This window comes from Betta splendens, chromosome 15 (assembly GCF_900634795.4).
Source record: "Betta splendens chromosome 15, fBetSpl5.4, whole genome shotgun sequence".
NCBI classification, from domain to species: Eukaryota; Metazoa; Chordata; class Actinopteri; order Anabantiformes; family Osphronemidae; genus Betta; species Betta splendens.
In genome coordinates this window covers 4,952,264-4,967,825 of record NC_040895.2, presented here as the reverse complement: position 1 = coordinate 4,967,825, position 15,562 = coordinate 4,952,264, and the positions used below count along the sequence as shown (strand labels likewise).

The following is a 15,562-nucleotide window of genomic DNA, read 5'->3' as shown; positions in this document are numbered from 1 at the left end:
AGAAATTGTAATAAAATACTAGTAATACTAAATAATACTACTAGTAAATCACTATAGTAAACAGTTGTAGTATGGTATTGCAGAGTTTACATTCATGGCTAACCTTAATTAACTTACTTATTTTTCTTAATGTATTCATAGTTTTGTAATAGCTTTGTAGCTATAAAGGATTTATGGCAGAACCGGCAGATGTACGGCCTGTGTTTCTAGGTAACAGGACGCTTAACCTGCTGCAGTGCGACAACTGCGACGAGTTAGTGCAGCACAAAGTAACGCATGTAAACAACCAAGAATTGTTATATTAATTTCAGGAATTGACCGCCGACTTTTAAAATGGATACTCCAGCTTGTCAAAAACATTTGTAGATGTTAATGGACAACGACGTGTAATGTTCTAAGCTAGGTACCTACATGCTTGGCTAGCTGCTATGCTACCCGAGTAAGGCTATTGCTGCATTCAAGGGCTGTCGGAAAGAATATTGACACCAAAGGTAAAATTGTGATTTGCTGTGTAAATGATAGTTTGGTAAAGTAACGAGCCACAACTTCCTGCAAAAATTAGAATTACGCCAAGTCCGTTAGTGACTGGGCAATGTTACTACACTTTGTGTGGCGAATTGAGGAAAATTTCCATGAGTACCTGAAGGCAGCAGTTCCTGTCCCGCAAAGTAAGCTAGCATTAGCAATGGATGCAGTAGCCGGTAGATGAAGATCGCAGCATCAGCACCATCTAACTCAGTGAAATGAAACAACTGAGTCTACATTACAAAACAGTCGGGAGCTATATCACCCACATCAGATAAGTATGTTAAAAATATTTTGGCTCAGTATTTAATTTGCGTGTAGCGATATAACGTTAGCTAATTTTATTTTGACCCCAAAGCATCAATCGTAAGTGCAGGAGCGTGAGGACACAGGGAGAGAGAGAGGACCTGTGTCTCATCAGCGGCATTACTTAGTTTAAAGTAAATTCGTATCATATTCATATAGGAGCAAATATCGGCCTTATTTTGAGCTCCTGACATAATCAATCAATAAACCCGGCAGGATGTTAGGACCTGGCAGCGGTCAAGAAATGATAGTGTATAGATATGTACAAAGGGAGAACATAGGAGAATGTCAGGATGTTTTAGAGAAACATGTATGTATGTATGTATGTATGTATGTATGTATGTATGTATGTATGTATGTATGTATGTATGTATGTATCATTTCCTGACCGCTGCCAGGTGAACACAAATGAAACAGTGTGACATTCTCAGCCCCATTTTCTGATGAGACTTGAAGATGATCTCTTTTAGTTTTGTGTATATTATTTTTTATACAGGGTGGAAAATTATATAAGTCAATTAGATGAGAAATAAAAGTAGCAGACAGTAGATACAATGCTTTATATTCCATCTTGATAAACACCACGATCCATAAATACTGTAGGTCCTGTTGATTTTATTAGTTCATTATCAGTTAATTGATTAATTGACAAACCGCATGTGCTCCAGCATAGATAGGATGGTTAAACCTGGGTGGGTTATCTTTGTTGATCCTTGCCCCTTGTGTGCTGTTGTTCTATCCCTGCAGAAATGAGCCGCTTCTGCTCAGACAACAACAACTTTCTTTATGATAACAATGTTCTGGTTTTGGACATGGTGCTGGACTCTCTGTGGGGAGTACCCCAGCCCATAAACTGGGACAATGTAGCTAAGCTAGTTCCAGGATTCACACCTAAGGAGGTAAGTAAGGTTTTGAGTAACCACAAACTTTTCCATCCATCTGTGATCATTCCATTAATAAATTGTTATAATATAATATAACATATATATAATATATAATAATATACAAGTTACCTGTGTGTCTTTTGCAGTGTGCTCATCGATTTGAAGAGCTGAAGAGCATGGGAGGGTTTCTTCATGTGGACAACCAGTGTAATGCCATCACAGAGGGCAGCACCTCCCAATCTGATGGCCTGTCCATGCTGCCGGAGACAGGGGAGGTGATGGAGACTGGAAGTAGTCAAAGCATCAACAGAGTTTCGGGTTAGTCACGGCTGTCTACAGTACACTGCTGTTTCAGCTTGGCATCGTTTTTAATCAAATCTGACAACAGTTTAAAAAATAAAAGTATTTCTGTTTTAAAACTTTGCTGTATATGTGTGCTACTGATGGCGGCTGTTATTCTAAACATATATTTGGACTTTTGTACTTATGTGAGCAGGTTCCAAATCAGTATCTTCAGGAAAGGTTGGTGCTGTGGAGAAGAAGGAGAGAAGAATGTCAGTAGAGGATAACGACAAACCTCAGAAACCAAGAGAGTAAGTTCTAGTAACACATTCAATTAGCACTAAACACATATTACAGTATATATGTGATCTATCTGAAAATCATAACCTCCCTCTGTAAACTTGCTTATTCTGTATTTTTACTACAGTCCCAACATGGTCATTCATGTCTGTGACGAGACCAAGAACCTGAAGCAGGACTTTATATGTCCCAGAGACCTTCTAGTTAAAGAGATGCGTTATTTCGCTGAGTACTTGTCAGTGGACCCTCAGAGGTGGGAGGAGGTGGATATCTCTGTTCATTGTGATGTGCAGATTTTCGACTGGCTCATGAACTACGTCAGAAGGAACTCTGCAGGCGAGGGCAACAAGGACAAACCTCGGCTTGGTAAAATCTCTGAAAAGACTACAATTCAATAACCAAAATCACATTTTACATATGACAACGCATATAACAACGGTTACGGTACTTAAGCCTACCTGTTGTTGTAGATAAGTGAATAGTGCTTGATTTACCGGTCACTAATACGTCGTGTGTTTGGTTCGTCACTGGCTGCGTGTGCCGTGTTGTTTGTCGGTTGTGGGGTTTGCTCGATCGGTCACGTGGTATTTGTTGGTTACAGAGCCCAGCAATGTGATCTCAATCCTGATCTCCTCCGAGTTCTTGAAGATGGATACGTTAGTAAGTGTTGTGACGTGTGACGCTGGGTGTAGTGATGCTGTTCAGGCCCCTTGTTTTTCCAAATGAATGAACAGGACAAATTTAAGTGTCCTGATTTTATTTTGTCCAGGCAAAACAAGATGTCTGAAGATAGAGCTTTGTTAATTTGATGTTGCATGGATGTTGAGAGTATTTATGTTTCTTGACCATGGTGATATTTAGAGAATGCCTCCTTTACCTAGTTACAATATAATTTATAATTGTAGCAGTAATATGTTATTATGGTTTGTTAAGGCAGGACCATAGAAACTAGAGGTGTCATAGAGACTTGCGTCTGATTCCTGTCCTTATCTGAGTTCAGGTGGAGGAATGTATCCAGTACTGCCATAAACACATGAGTGCCATTGTGGCTACACCCTGCAACATGAACTGCATCAACAGCAACCTGACAACCCGCATCGCGGAGCTCTTTAATCACAACGAGGCTGACGACATCAGGGACCGAAAAGACAAGTTCAAGAGGTAAGTGAGCCTGGAAACAGACGGGCAGACAAAGCTTCAGGAATGATGCTGATGCTAACTGCAAACACAAAAGTGAGCCACTGTGTAAAACTTAAGAACATCAGTGGCGAGTTTGTCGGGTTTTTTCCCAACAGCAAATTGTTTCAGAAGAAAATCGAGCGTCTGTTTGATCCCAGCTACCAGAGCAGAGATTCCCCAGGAAATGCTTCTACACTCTACAGGTCAGATACAGATTCTGCCTGAGGTCATGAAAATGTTTCAAGATGATCAAATTTTTTCTATTACCGTCCTCATTCATTTAATGGTGCGTGTCCCATCCCAGATGTGGCCTGTGCCTTAAACTGCTGACCAAAGACACAGAGAGGAAGATTTCATGTGTTCCAGGGAAAATCAATGTTGACGCTCGAGGAGACATTGTCTACACACACACCAGGTAATTACGATTCCATTTCACAGAACATGAGTGGTTTCTGCTTATTTTGAATGACTGTTTATTGTTTCTGTGTGTGTGTGTGTGTGTGTGTGTGTGTGTGTGTGTGTGTGTGTGTGTGTGTGTGTGTGTGTGTGTGTGCAGACAGAAGAGCTGGGATGTACATGATTACATTACTGGCCTGTATGAGGAGCTCAAGTCATGGGTGCTGGTCTACTGGAGAATCTGGGGTACAATCAACTACCTCACCTGTTCCAGATGCCAACAGGTTTGTGTCTCCCTGTCTTTATCTACCTATCAAGGTTAACAAATTGAGCATTACTCAAAGTATCTGTTCAAGGAAATACAACAAACGAGGTGTTTTAAATCTGAAGTATTTTTTTAATGCACAGTATGTCTGTGCCTGTGTGTTCGGGTGTAGGTGTTTGTGTGTGCAGAGCTGACCCATTGCAAGTATCACCCAGACAGTGTGGTGTATGCTGGCCTGGGTGCTGAGAAGGGCTGGCATGGAGCAGGAGTCTACCCCTGCTGTAACCAGAGGGTCCTTCGCTTTGACCCCACTGGTATGCCCAAGGTATGTGTGTGACCATAACCATCTTAGCTAAACTTAAAACTGAATTTCATTCTACCCTCCACTGTAGAACTGTAGTAGAATAAAACACAGATCCAAAGATATCCTAGTACTGACCTCAAAAAAACATGTGGGTTACCATGCCCTGTACCCACTGCATCGTGGTATGGCAACTAACCTCTGTAACACTGTGGCTATACCCATGGAAGAGCAAAAATATCTCTATATGATAAAAAACTAAAGTACAGCACAGAGAGGCAGTGGGATGAATGATGAAGTATTACCTTCCCCACTGACAGTGATCAGTGTCTGTGTGCACTTGCGTGCTCAGGGCTGTAGGATGCGAGACCACATAGTGAGTGTTCCTGACGAAGAGAACTGCGACGAGGCCACCTCAGCCCAGATCAGAGTCCTCAACGACCTTCTGCTGCATAGGGACTCTGTGTGTTTGTCCAACACACCGCCTGCAGAGGGGTGAGTGCCAGTCCACGGACCAGGCCGACGTTTGCGCGTGTTAAAGATGTGCTAATGACGCTTTTCTGCCATGTGTCTGTGTGTGTGTGTGTCAGCACCGAGGGGAGCCCAGCCAGTGCAGAGAAGGTTCACGACTGTGATGTTCTCCTGGAGCCAACACTGCTGAGACCTCTGAGGGGAGACGGCAGCACCGTAAGCTTTGCTGTTGGTCTCTGTTTCTCAGGTTCTTTTCCATTGATGAGTTTCTTTTCCTGATCACTTCTGCTTTCTCTTTTCTCACTGACTAGTTTTCCCTCTTGAAAAACTGGAGCCTACAGCTGGTATGACCTTTCCCTCATTAGACAGTTTTTGCTTCTGTTCTGTAATCGATATTTGGAAGGAGGAATCTGTGCATGTTCACTGAGACCGTGTGTTAGATCAGTGTGTCATGAAGAAGCTAGGAGCTAATGTCTGACATATTCGCTCTCAGAGGCAGCAGTCGCTCCTGTCAGAGGATGAGGAGTACACCACAGGGTCAGAGGTCACTGAGGACGAAGTGGGGGATGAAGAGGAGCTGTCCAAGAAACAAGGTGGGTTAACAGTGTTGAAGTAGAAGCTGGGTAATATGTTGTAATGTTTTCTTAGATGAGAGAGAGTGTTTCACACCTACTAATGAGTGTGATAAGGTAAACATTCTTAGCTTTAAATTCAGTCACACAAGTCAGTTTTACAGTAATGTGCATTTTCACTTGTTTAATGTCTATGACAAGGATTTCAGTGCGAAAGAGGTTACAAAGTAGAATGACATCTTTATAAGCCAAAAGACTATTGGCACATGTTCCATCAGATCAAATACGGGGGGGGGGGGGGGGGGGGGGGGGGGGGGGGGTGAATCACATTCTTCATTTTATCATCATGCATTTCGTCATGTCAAAAACACAAAACCAGTGTTTTGACTCAGATGAAGCAGATGTGTATGTTTTTCTAATTTATTGACCTCCTGTAACCAATGCAACCTTCCAGCAGCATGTGAACTTTGTATCAAGTCGGCCGTTTAATGCAGGAAACTCTTAGCTCTTACCTTAGCTTAGCAGAAACACTGGAAGCAGAAAAAGAGCCATGCTCTCTGTAAAGTTCAATGAGATGTCTTTGCATTATATAAAAGATAAAAAAACATGTACTTCATATAAATAAAATCTCAGTCTATCTTTTTTAATTTGCTTGAACTTTGATGGGAAAGAGTAATTCTAGAGTTTGATTCCTGGGACATCACCTTTCAACTTAATGATGATTTTTATGTCTAACTTTTAGAAGAAGAAAATGAGAAGCCTGAACGTAGGTAGATGATGGTCTATGACACTGTGTTTTGCTTCATCTGAGAGCTTGTCTAATTGAAGTGTTGCATATGACACGTGATGCCTCCAGGCTGTCGTTAGTGGCTTACGCACTTGTGACATCAGAACAAATATGCACTGTATTTGGGGGGGTTTCAGCATTTAAAGACAAGGTCACTGCAATATTTTTTAATGATGAAAGTAAAGCGAAGACACAGGACAAATGCTCTATTTATATCACATCACGGGCCATTGTGTCCCCCACTCCGCATTGTCAACACTTCTATTTTTAACCTGCCAGTGTTCCTGACCTTAAATTTTACAGAACCTCCAGCAGGTGGCGTCCACGCTTTCAGCACACTGATAATATTGTTGTTTGTCTTGGTTTCCAGCTGCTAAGAAGGCCAAGAAGGCCCACAGGCCCCTGAAAAAGCAGATGTCTTCCCCCAACTTCCAACGCAAAGAAAAAGCAGAGAAAGTGAGTCACTGAGTTCATTTAGAAGTCGAACACTGAGCATATATATATATATATATATATATATATATATATATATATATATATATATATATATATATATATATATATATATATATATATATATATATATATATACACACTCTATTCTCACCCTCCGCGGGTGGTCTCATCCACTTTCCAAGCTCGGGTCCTCTACCAGAGGCCAGGGAGCTTGAGGGTTCTGCGCAGTATCCTTGCTGTTCCTAGGACTGCACTTTTCTGGACTGAGATTTCGGATGTTTTTCCAGGGATCTGTTGTAGCCACTCCTCCAGTTTGGGGGTCACAGCCCCTAGTGCTCCGATCACCACAGGCACCACTGTGGCCTTCACCTTCCAAGCCTTCTCCAGTTCTTCTCTGAGCCCTTGGTATTTCTCTAGTTTCTCATGTTCCTTTTTCCTGATGTTGCCATCGCTTGGTATTGCCACATCCACCACTACGGCTTTCCTCTGCTCTTTATCCACCACCACAATGTCTGGTTGGTTTGCCATTACCATTCTGTCAGTCTGGATCTGGAAGTCCCACAGGATCTTGGCTCGCTCGTTCTCTACCACCTTGGGAGGTGTTTCCCACTTTGACCTTGGGGTTTCCAGTCCATACTCCACGCAGATGTTCCTGTATACTATGCCAGCCACTTGGTTATGGCGTTCCATGTATGCTTTCCCTGCCAGCATCTTACACCCTGCAGTTATGTGCTGGACCGTCTCAGGGGCCTCTTTGCACAGTCTACACCTTGGGTCTTGTCTGGTGTGGTAGATCTGGGCCTCTATGGCTCTGGTGCTCAGGGCCTGCTCCTGTGCAGCCAGGATGAGTGCCTCTGTGCTGTCCTTCAGCCCAGCCCTTTCAAGCCATTGGTAGGATTTGTTGAGATCAGCCACTTCAGTTATGTTCCGGTGGTACATCCCGTGCAAGGGCTTGTCCTCCCATGATGGTCCCTCTTCCAGCATCTCATCCTCTGTATATATACAGAGGATATATACAGAGGATATATATATATATATATATATATATATATATATATATATATATATATATATATATATATGCAAGTATGCAAGAACAAATCCCGGGCAATAAACAGCTGCAAGAACAAATCCCGGGCAATAAACAGCTACGCTCTGCCAGTGATCAGATACCCTGCAGGAATAATAAGGTGGCCAAAGGAAGAGATACAGACCACAGATGTTAAGACACGAAAGCTCCTCACCATGCACGGAGGGTTCCACCCCAAATCCAGCACCCTGAGACTGTACGCTAGCCGCAAGGAAGGAGGCCGAGGACTAGTGAGCGTGAGAGCCACTATCCAGGATGAAACATCCAAGATCCATAAGTACATCAAGGATAAGGCCACGACAGATGACGTGCTGAGTGAATGTCTCAGGCAGTGGAGAACAGAGGATGAGATGCTGGAAGAGGGACCATCATGGGAGGACAAGCCCTTGCACGGGATGTACCACCGGAACATAACTGAAGTGGCTGATCTCAACAAATCCTACCAATGGCTTGAAAGGGCTGGGCTGAAGGACAGCACAGAGGCACTCATCCTGGCTGCACAGGAGCAGGCCCTGAGCACCAGAGCCATAGAGGCCCAGATCTACCACACCAGACAAGACCCAAGGTGTAGACTGTGCAAAGAGGCCCCAGAGACGGTTCAGCACATAACTGCAGGGTGTAAGATGCTGGCAGGCAAAGCATACATGGAACGCCACAACCAAGTGGCTGGCATAGTATACAGGAACATCTGCGCGGAGTATGGACTGGAAACCCCAAGGTCAAAGTGGGAAACACCTCCCAAGGTGGTAGAGAACGAGCGAGCCAAGATCCTGTGGGACTTCCAGATCCAGACTGACAGAATGGTAATGGCGAAACAACCAGACATTGTGGTGGTGGATAAAGAGCAGAGGAAAGCCGTAGTGGTGGATGTGGCAATACCAAGCGATGGCAACATCAGGAAAAAGGAACATGAGAAACTAGAGAAATACCAAGGGCTCAGAGAAGAACTGGAGAAGGCTTGGAAGGTGAAGGCCACAGTGGTGCCTGTGGTGATCGGAGCACTAGGGGCTGTGACCCCCAAACTGGAGGAGTGGCTACAACAGATCCCTGGAAAAACATCCGACATCTCAGTCCAGAAAAGTGCAGTCCTAGGAACAGCAAGGATACTGCGCAGAACCCTCAAGCTCCCTGGCCTCTGGTAGAGGACCCGAGCTTGGAAAGTGGATGAGACCACCCGCGGAGGGTGAGAATAGTGCGTGTGTGTATATATATATATATATATATATTCATGTCTGCTGTTATGATGCATCAAAAGGTGCACAAAGAGTGTGTGGGTGTGTCATATCAGAAAAATGAACATCTGTTAATTGCAGTAATTATTTTAGATTTGGTACACACGCACTAGACATTGTTAAATCAAGCCCGACTAATTTGTTTTTACTTGACTCTTAGTTTATGCATGACTACATCAAAACATCTGCTTAAAGACACACAGCTGAACATGATGTCCCTAAACTGCTCACATGGCCAGAAGTGTTTGTTTTATTAGCGTTTGACCTGTTTAGGACGTGCATTTACATGTTATGAATTCGTCTTGATCGATAATTTGTCTTTTTTCTTTAGTCTCAAACTAGAGATAATACACCTTTCACGTGAGTTCACTTCCCTTCCTGTGTTTTTCAGTTTCTTACATTCTTTACATAATGCATTATATACATAACCATCTGTCAGTGTAAGGATAAAAAGGAAAGGTTCTTACCTACTTTGAACCTTGGTGTGTGTTTCATAGTGTGAGCATCCAGAAGAGTAAGTGGGACAGCTCTCGCTCCATGCGCTACAACCAGGATGCTCAGAGGGAAGAAGGTAAACAGGAATGTTCTTAATGCAGTGATCTGACTTTTATCACATAAATTATAATTTGTTCTGAACTAGACCAGCGTCGTATGGTGGAGATTGTTGGCTACCTGACGCAGATGAGATTTGGAGACCAGGAGCAGAGCAAAACTAGGGACAATAAAGAGGTGTGTGTGATGTGGTCATGGTCTTTGTAGATTTGTCAGTATTTTGTTCTGTACTTCAGATCTTGTGTGTGTGCTCATGTAGCCTGCCGGAGGAATCTACGCAAGACTGGAAGCCCAATTTAAGAGCACTCCTCAAGCCAGACAGAGTTCAGACAAGATACCCAGGTAGCCTACACACACACACACACACACACACACACACACACACACACACACACACACACACACACACACACACACACACACACACACACACACACTTATATCTGCTCATTGGGTATCCAAGAGTTAAGACAGGAAGTTTTAAGTTTAAGTTTTCTAATCATTCTTACTCGTAGATCGAAAATACGCTACGCTCAAATCCGTACCACATAAATGACGTGAAAACACCTGATGAAGAGAGAACAAAGAGGAAAAGGCGAGATCCAAAGAGCAATATAACTTCCTGCTGGCCCCTCTCAAGCCCGCCGTGGACCACGATAGCTCTCACCCCCCCTTTGCATAACTCAGGTGACTATGGATCACCATTAACACATCCTTATCTGGTCTTGGCCCTTGAGGTGAATTCAGCTGAGCTCTGGGGAAATGCACTTTGACCTGTCTGTTTGTTCAAATCATTTTGAAAGCAGACAAATGTGGGTTTTAACTGTGAAGTATAGATCCAGTAATCGCAACAGATCCTGCTGTTAATCACAGATGTTTTCCTGAGTTCTGCTGGATACAGTTCTAATTCATGTCCCTTGTACCTTAACTGGAAAATAACTGTACTGTAACACTGGGACCAATAAAACAGAAACTAAAACCTATTGTCAATGTGTTCTATCCACTAGGGGGCAGTGTATCGTCTGGAAGCAGGTCCAGGACTTATATGTCACCTTTGACCCAGTTTGACCACAGCATGTCACCTCATAGACGCAGTAAATAAAGTCTTTGTAAAATTAAATTACTGTAAGTGTCCAGAGTTTAGGTAGCTCTAGCTAGTGGGGGCACTAACTTGGCTCCTCCTTGTTCCACTTACAGTACTAACAAGCGTAGTAACCCTGCATGTCCACGACAGAGCAGGGCAAGAAGGGGCGTAGGCTAAATAGCCCTTTTTTTCCCGCTGGGGTGTGGGCTGCCCCAGCTGTTCCTTCTTCTCCTCGAGAGCACATGCCAAAAATGGTTTAGGATCTGTGTCAGGGTCAGGAAGGTGGTGGGGTGTGTAGTTATGATCAGATTTGACACATAAGAGAAAATGGACCAATGACAATTAGAGGAATTGGTTAATCCATGGTAGACCTGCATAAACACACCTGTGTGGGACTGTTGGGGTGTAAGAAGCAGAATTCTGTGGCTGGAGCAAAAGTGACAGTGACTATCTGTTGGCACTAAAGTCCCACGGCTTCTTGGGATTGCGTTACATTAAGGTTTCAGCTTTGAATGCAGTGTCACTCTAAGCTTAAATGTAATACCAGCATGTTAACAGGGATTAGACACAGGGTCAGTTTACACAGCACCAACCTTGGCCCAAGACTTTTGAGTGGAAGCAACCGGATGTGCACTGAGATAAAAGACATATTGGAATGTTTATAGTTATATTTAAATCCTGTAAACCATCAGTTACATTGAACTTAATAAGAATCGAAGCAATGACAGACATGACCATAGAATATAGTCCCTGTTGAATGAAAAAACCCGAGGAGAAAAAGTTATAAAATTCTCAACTTTAATCAGATCAAAAAATTCACAACAAATGGAACACCTTGAAAAGGGAATTTTGCCATTAGAGATCAGGTGCGTGTTTGGATTTATACATTCCTTCCTAATTCAACTCGTTGGTAAATAATTTGCTTTCTGGACAAAAGCTTTGAGTATTTGAACAAAACTCAAACACGTACAAACAAAAAAAAAATGCAAAAATACAAAATAAAATGTAAACCCAGTTTATTTTTCATTTTGCTCTATAGGTAGTGTCTTGAAGCACTACTGCATGGTAAACAATCTAAATTAGTACAATTCAAAATTTTGAAACCCATCTGAGTTAAACAGGAGTTGTTATAAAGATGCAACCAACTGAAAACCCATAAATAACCACCGCCTCTTCCTAAAACATCCCATTAATGAAGGCTCACAAATGAGCAACAATCCTCTTAGAGGAAAACAAAACGCTGATGTCGACTAGGCGACAGCCCACACACACACACACACGCACACCCGCAACAAAAACAAACTATAGATTAAAAGGAAAAAATGTTCCCATGGTAATAAAGATGCTATACAAATGGGATGATATGCACAAATTTTGTTTTGTTCTCCGTACAACAAAAAGAAAAACTGCAGAGAGCAGCCACACTTTTTGCCTTCTCTTTTGGGTGAAGAATATCTCACATGCTACTGATGCCGACACATTCAGCAGCATCTCTCAGCCTTCATTCATTACCCATTAGATTCACATTCTCCCACAACTCTGTGGGCACGTGTGTATATGTGTATATATATATATATGAATGGATGGATGCTCACACGCACCTTCAACCGAAGTGCTGAAGGTGAAGGAAACCTAGCAAACATGTTTAATTTGTCCTAATTGATTCAACCTCATAATGCAGGTCTTGGGATAAACCACAGACCAACAGAACAAACCTCTGAGGAACATTTCTGGAACAATATTACACGAAAACTCTCTAGAAAATGCAGATTATGTAAAAAGGGCCACAGGGTGACGCATTTGTCATTTACATATTATTGGCATCATTTTGGTCACCAAACATCCAATGGGAAGGCAAGCTCTGCCCTCTGAGAGGGCAGCCCCCCACCCCGCTTGAGTGCCTCATTTGGGTTTTGTTGTGGTTAGGTGTTTAATCGTTTGTTTGTTGTGTAGAACACTGTACAGTTTTTGTGGAGATACTTCTCAGTCGCACATCTCCTCTGGGATCTCGTGGGGGTTGAGAATGCCGGGGACAGACATCTGGATCTTGTGTTTCTCCTCCTGGGCCTGACGGAGCGAGGCCTCCCTCTCCTCCAGGAACAGATCTGAGGTGTCCTCACCTGCAAACTCCTGAAACAGAAGCAAAGAATCAATCAAATTTATGCTTCTGTAACGTACTTCACTATACTTTTTTGTTTTTCAAAATGAACAGATTCAGTCAAAAATGTTAAAACTGTCTAAATCGGTTTTACAATTACTCAGTTATGACAATTATCAACTCCCTTCTATTTCACAATTGAACTGCAAAATCTGAGTTTATTATGAAGTAAGACTGAGAAAATAGTCTTATTGTCAATCCAAGTCATGAATTTATTGCAATAACAAAGCTGGCACAACAACCACAAGCCTTCCATACAAATAAAAGGACAAGGTAGCCATGTTGGAAAATGTTATTTGTGGAAACAAAAGCTAAGCAGCTGGCTATGTAGGCACTGATAACCTCTGTGAGAACAGACAAAGGCAATGCAGCACAGACCAACAGCAGAGCAGAATTATGAAGGGCTGTGTTCACTTTACATGGGCAGAAGGTTCAAGCACACAAGACTAATTACATAACAGTCTGGGTGTGTTGCTTTGCTACTACTCTGTTAGTATGACCTAGAATGACTAGAAAAAATTCCATAATCTGGTTTACTACTCAAAGTCACATTATCATAATATTACAAGTGAGTTTGTGACACAGGCTCACCTTTATCTGGACGAGGAAGTCCCTAAGGTGCTCCTTGAATGCAGGAATGTCCTGGTTTAGGCTGAACAGCCCAGTCACAAACACCTTTACCTGAGCACTGAAAATTAAATCAACACAATAAACAATGGATTGCTTGTTTTCAACAGCATACAGCCTGTGTGTGTGTGTGTGTGTGTGTGTGTGTGTGTGTGTGTGTGTGTGTGTGTGTGTGTGTGTGTTGTCACACGCACTCTTGTAGGTGGGGGAAGGCAGTCTTAAGCAGGTTGGCCACATACTCCTGGATGAACACCTGGTTGTTTGTGGGGGTGGCAGGGTTCAGCGCTGTGGTGATCTTCCCCTCCTCTACCAGGTTAAACATGTAGGCCAGGATGGACGCGTGCATTGTCAGACCTGCATCACATGCACGCAAACACACATATTCATATTCCAGAAGCTCTAATCATGTATATTATGTGCGTGTTCTGTAGATTGTGAGTCTGTTTCTCACCTGCAGTGTGTGACGTGTCGGTGACAACAGAGAAAATGTGCTGCAGGATGTCACAGAAATATGTCTGGTAGAAACTCTGTGCCGCTGCTTCCTCCTGGGCAACGTTCTGCAGCATCGTGTACAGGATCTGCAGACCTGAATGCACACAAACAAGGACAGGCTCAGCTGCTAGGTCAACATCTCTCGCAACATCACACCTGTACATGATTTTGCATGAAAATTAATAAATGTAGTTTTATTAATTTAGTTTGTGTTAATTTATTAATTTAGTTTGTGTTCTCTGGCAAACTCACCAGTATCGGCCACATTCCTCATGGTGTGTTTAAAGGCCCAGATGATTGAGTCTAGCACTAGTTTGAACTGGGCAGGAGGGATGGCGAGGAAAGCAGGGAAGCAGTGAGAGTTCACAGCTTGGAGCAGGTAGAAGAAGTGGGTCCTGTGCTCTGGATACTCCTCAAAGTTCTAGTAGCAAAACACAAGAGGCATGTGTTGATCTGTTTTAACCATGATATGAATGATTTCCTTCAGCGCTATCAGTTAAATGCATTGTTCCAGATTTGTGTGATTCACATGTACAGTACAAAGGTTTGTTCTGTATTGCCAAATACCACACTGGACTGCTGTCTCAGGGGACCCCCAATGCTTATTTTGTCCCAGGGTCCCTTGGTAGGCTAATCATGCCTTAAATCTATATTTAGTTATATTTATATTTTAAGTAGCTTAGCATTGGAATGTGCTTGTTAGTGGCTGTCTCCAGGCTTGTGGTATAAAAAAATGAGAAGTGTAGTTTATTAAATTACATTTTACACTTGTAGCTGTAGCCAATTTCTTTTTTTTTTTTGTCTTGTTTTTTCTTTTCCCTGTGTATTTAGTTCACACGATACCATGACCATCATAGATGCTTTAACCAATTTTTGTTGTATTCGTTTGTCCAGCTGCCTTTGAGCTATGAAGTTGAAAGGCCGCAGACAAACATCCAGACTGCAACAGCCAGTCAAGTCCTCAGAAAAAAAGGCCTTTAACTTTGATATACAACAAAAAAAAAGCCTTCTTTAGTCTGGATTGGCCATGTAGACACAGTCCAACAGAGCACTGCAAATAAAAACCTCAAAATATATTCTACTGGTCAAAGGTTTTAGAACACTGAACTGAACTAGACAGAAGAGTGAAATCAAAGCAACCTAAAAGTCCGACACAATTATAGGAATCTCTATAACAGAGTTGCAAAAATGTTGTCACTGTTCAGTCACTTTCTGAAGAATATTTAATTTTCATTGTAGAAAAAATACACACAAGATGCAGAAATATATATTTCACTATGCCAGCCGGCGCCTGTGACAGAATTGCCACAATGATCAGCTCACTCACCTTGTTGATCATGTTTAGGGTACACTCAAAGACGGCATCAAAGATCTGGGGTATTTCGCTGGTGATGTGTCCCCCAAGCTTGTTGACAATGGTTGCCATGGTGCTGAGGACCTCTGGTTCACGGGCAGCTGGGACATTGCGCTGGTAGTCAATAAGGACGGCATCCAGCAGCGGTGGAACAAAGTTTTCCCCAACCTGTAGGAACACAAGACAACAAATCAGATGAAGGAAAAAATATTTATTTTTTTTTTTGGTTTTCACAAGCACTTGAATTGG

At 42.6% G+C, this 15,562-nt stretch overlaps 2 protein-coding genes across 4 annotated transcripts in view; one reads left to right on the top strand and one right to left on the bottom strand.

Moving 5' to 3' along the window:
- The first annotated feature begins 213 nt into the window (after positions 1–213).
- Positions 214–10,577, top strand: sanbr (SANT and BTB domain regulator of CSR). Of its 2 annotated transcripts, none has more exons than XM_041073953.2 (21): positions 214–491; positions 1,579–1,730; positions 1,862–2,033; positions 2,212–2,308; positions 2,425–2,663; positions 2,899–2,957; positions 3,298–3,458; positions 3,593–3,679; positions 3,781–3,891; positions 4,033–4,156; positions 4,310–4,462; positions 4,791–4,933; positions 5,029–5,125; positions 5,221–5,253; positions 5,403–5,502; positions 6,639–6,724; positions 9,378–9,406; positions 9,544–9,617; positions 9,687–9,775; positions 9,858–9,940; positions 10,114–10,577. In XM_041073953.2, exons 2-21 carry the CDS (start codon positions 1,581–1,583, stop codon positions 10,148–10,150), a joined length of 2,124 nt encoding a protein of 707 aa, XP_040929887.1. In that variant the 5' UTR covers positions 214–491; positions 1,579–1,580; the 3' UTR covers positions 10,151–10,577. The 2 variants fall into 2 exon arrangements, with proteins under 2 accessions (XP_040929887.1, XP_029030946.1); XM_029175113.3 differs by having other exon boundaries at positions 214–803.
- An 886-nt stretch (positions 10,578–11,463) lies between these two features.
- Positions 11,464–15,562, bottom strand: part of xpo1b (exportin 1 (CRM1 homolog, yeast) b) — a 16,197-nt gene continuing 12,098 nt past the window's right edge. For both annotated transcript variants that reach the window (XM_029175110.3, XM_029175112.3), the window contains 6 exons: positions 15,287–15,481; positions 14,212–14,380; positions 13,919–14,053; positions 13,662–13,821; positions 13,432–13,528; positions 11,464–12,812 (listed from right to left, as the gene is read on the bottom strand). In XM_029175110.3, the coding sequence (XP_029030943.1) occupies positions 12,666–12,812; positions 13,432–13,528; positions 13,662–13,821; positions 13,919–14,053; positions 14,212–14,380; positions 15,287–15,481 (903 nt within the window). In that variant the 3' untranslated portion in view covers positions 11,464–12,665. The remainder of the gene's footprint in view (positions 12,813–13,431; positions 13,529–13,661; positions 13,822–13,918; positions 14,054–14,211; positions 14,381–15,286; positions 15,482–15,562) is intronic.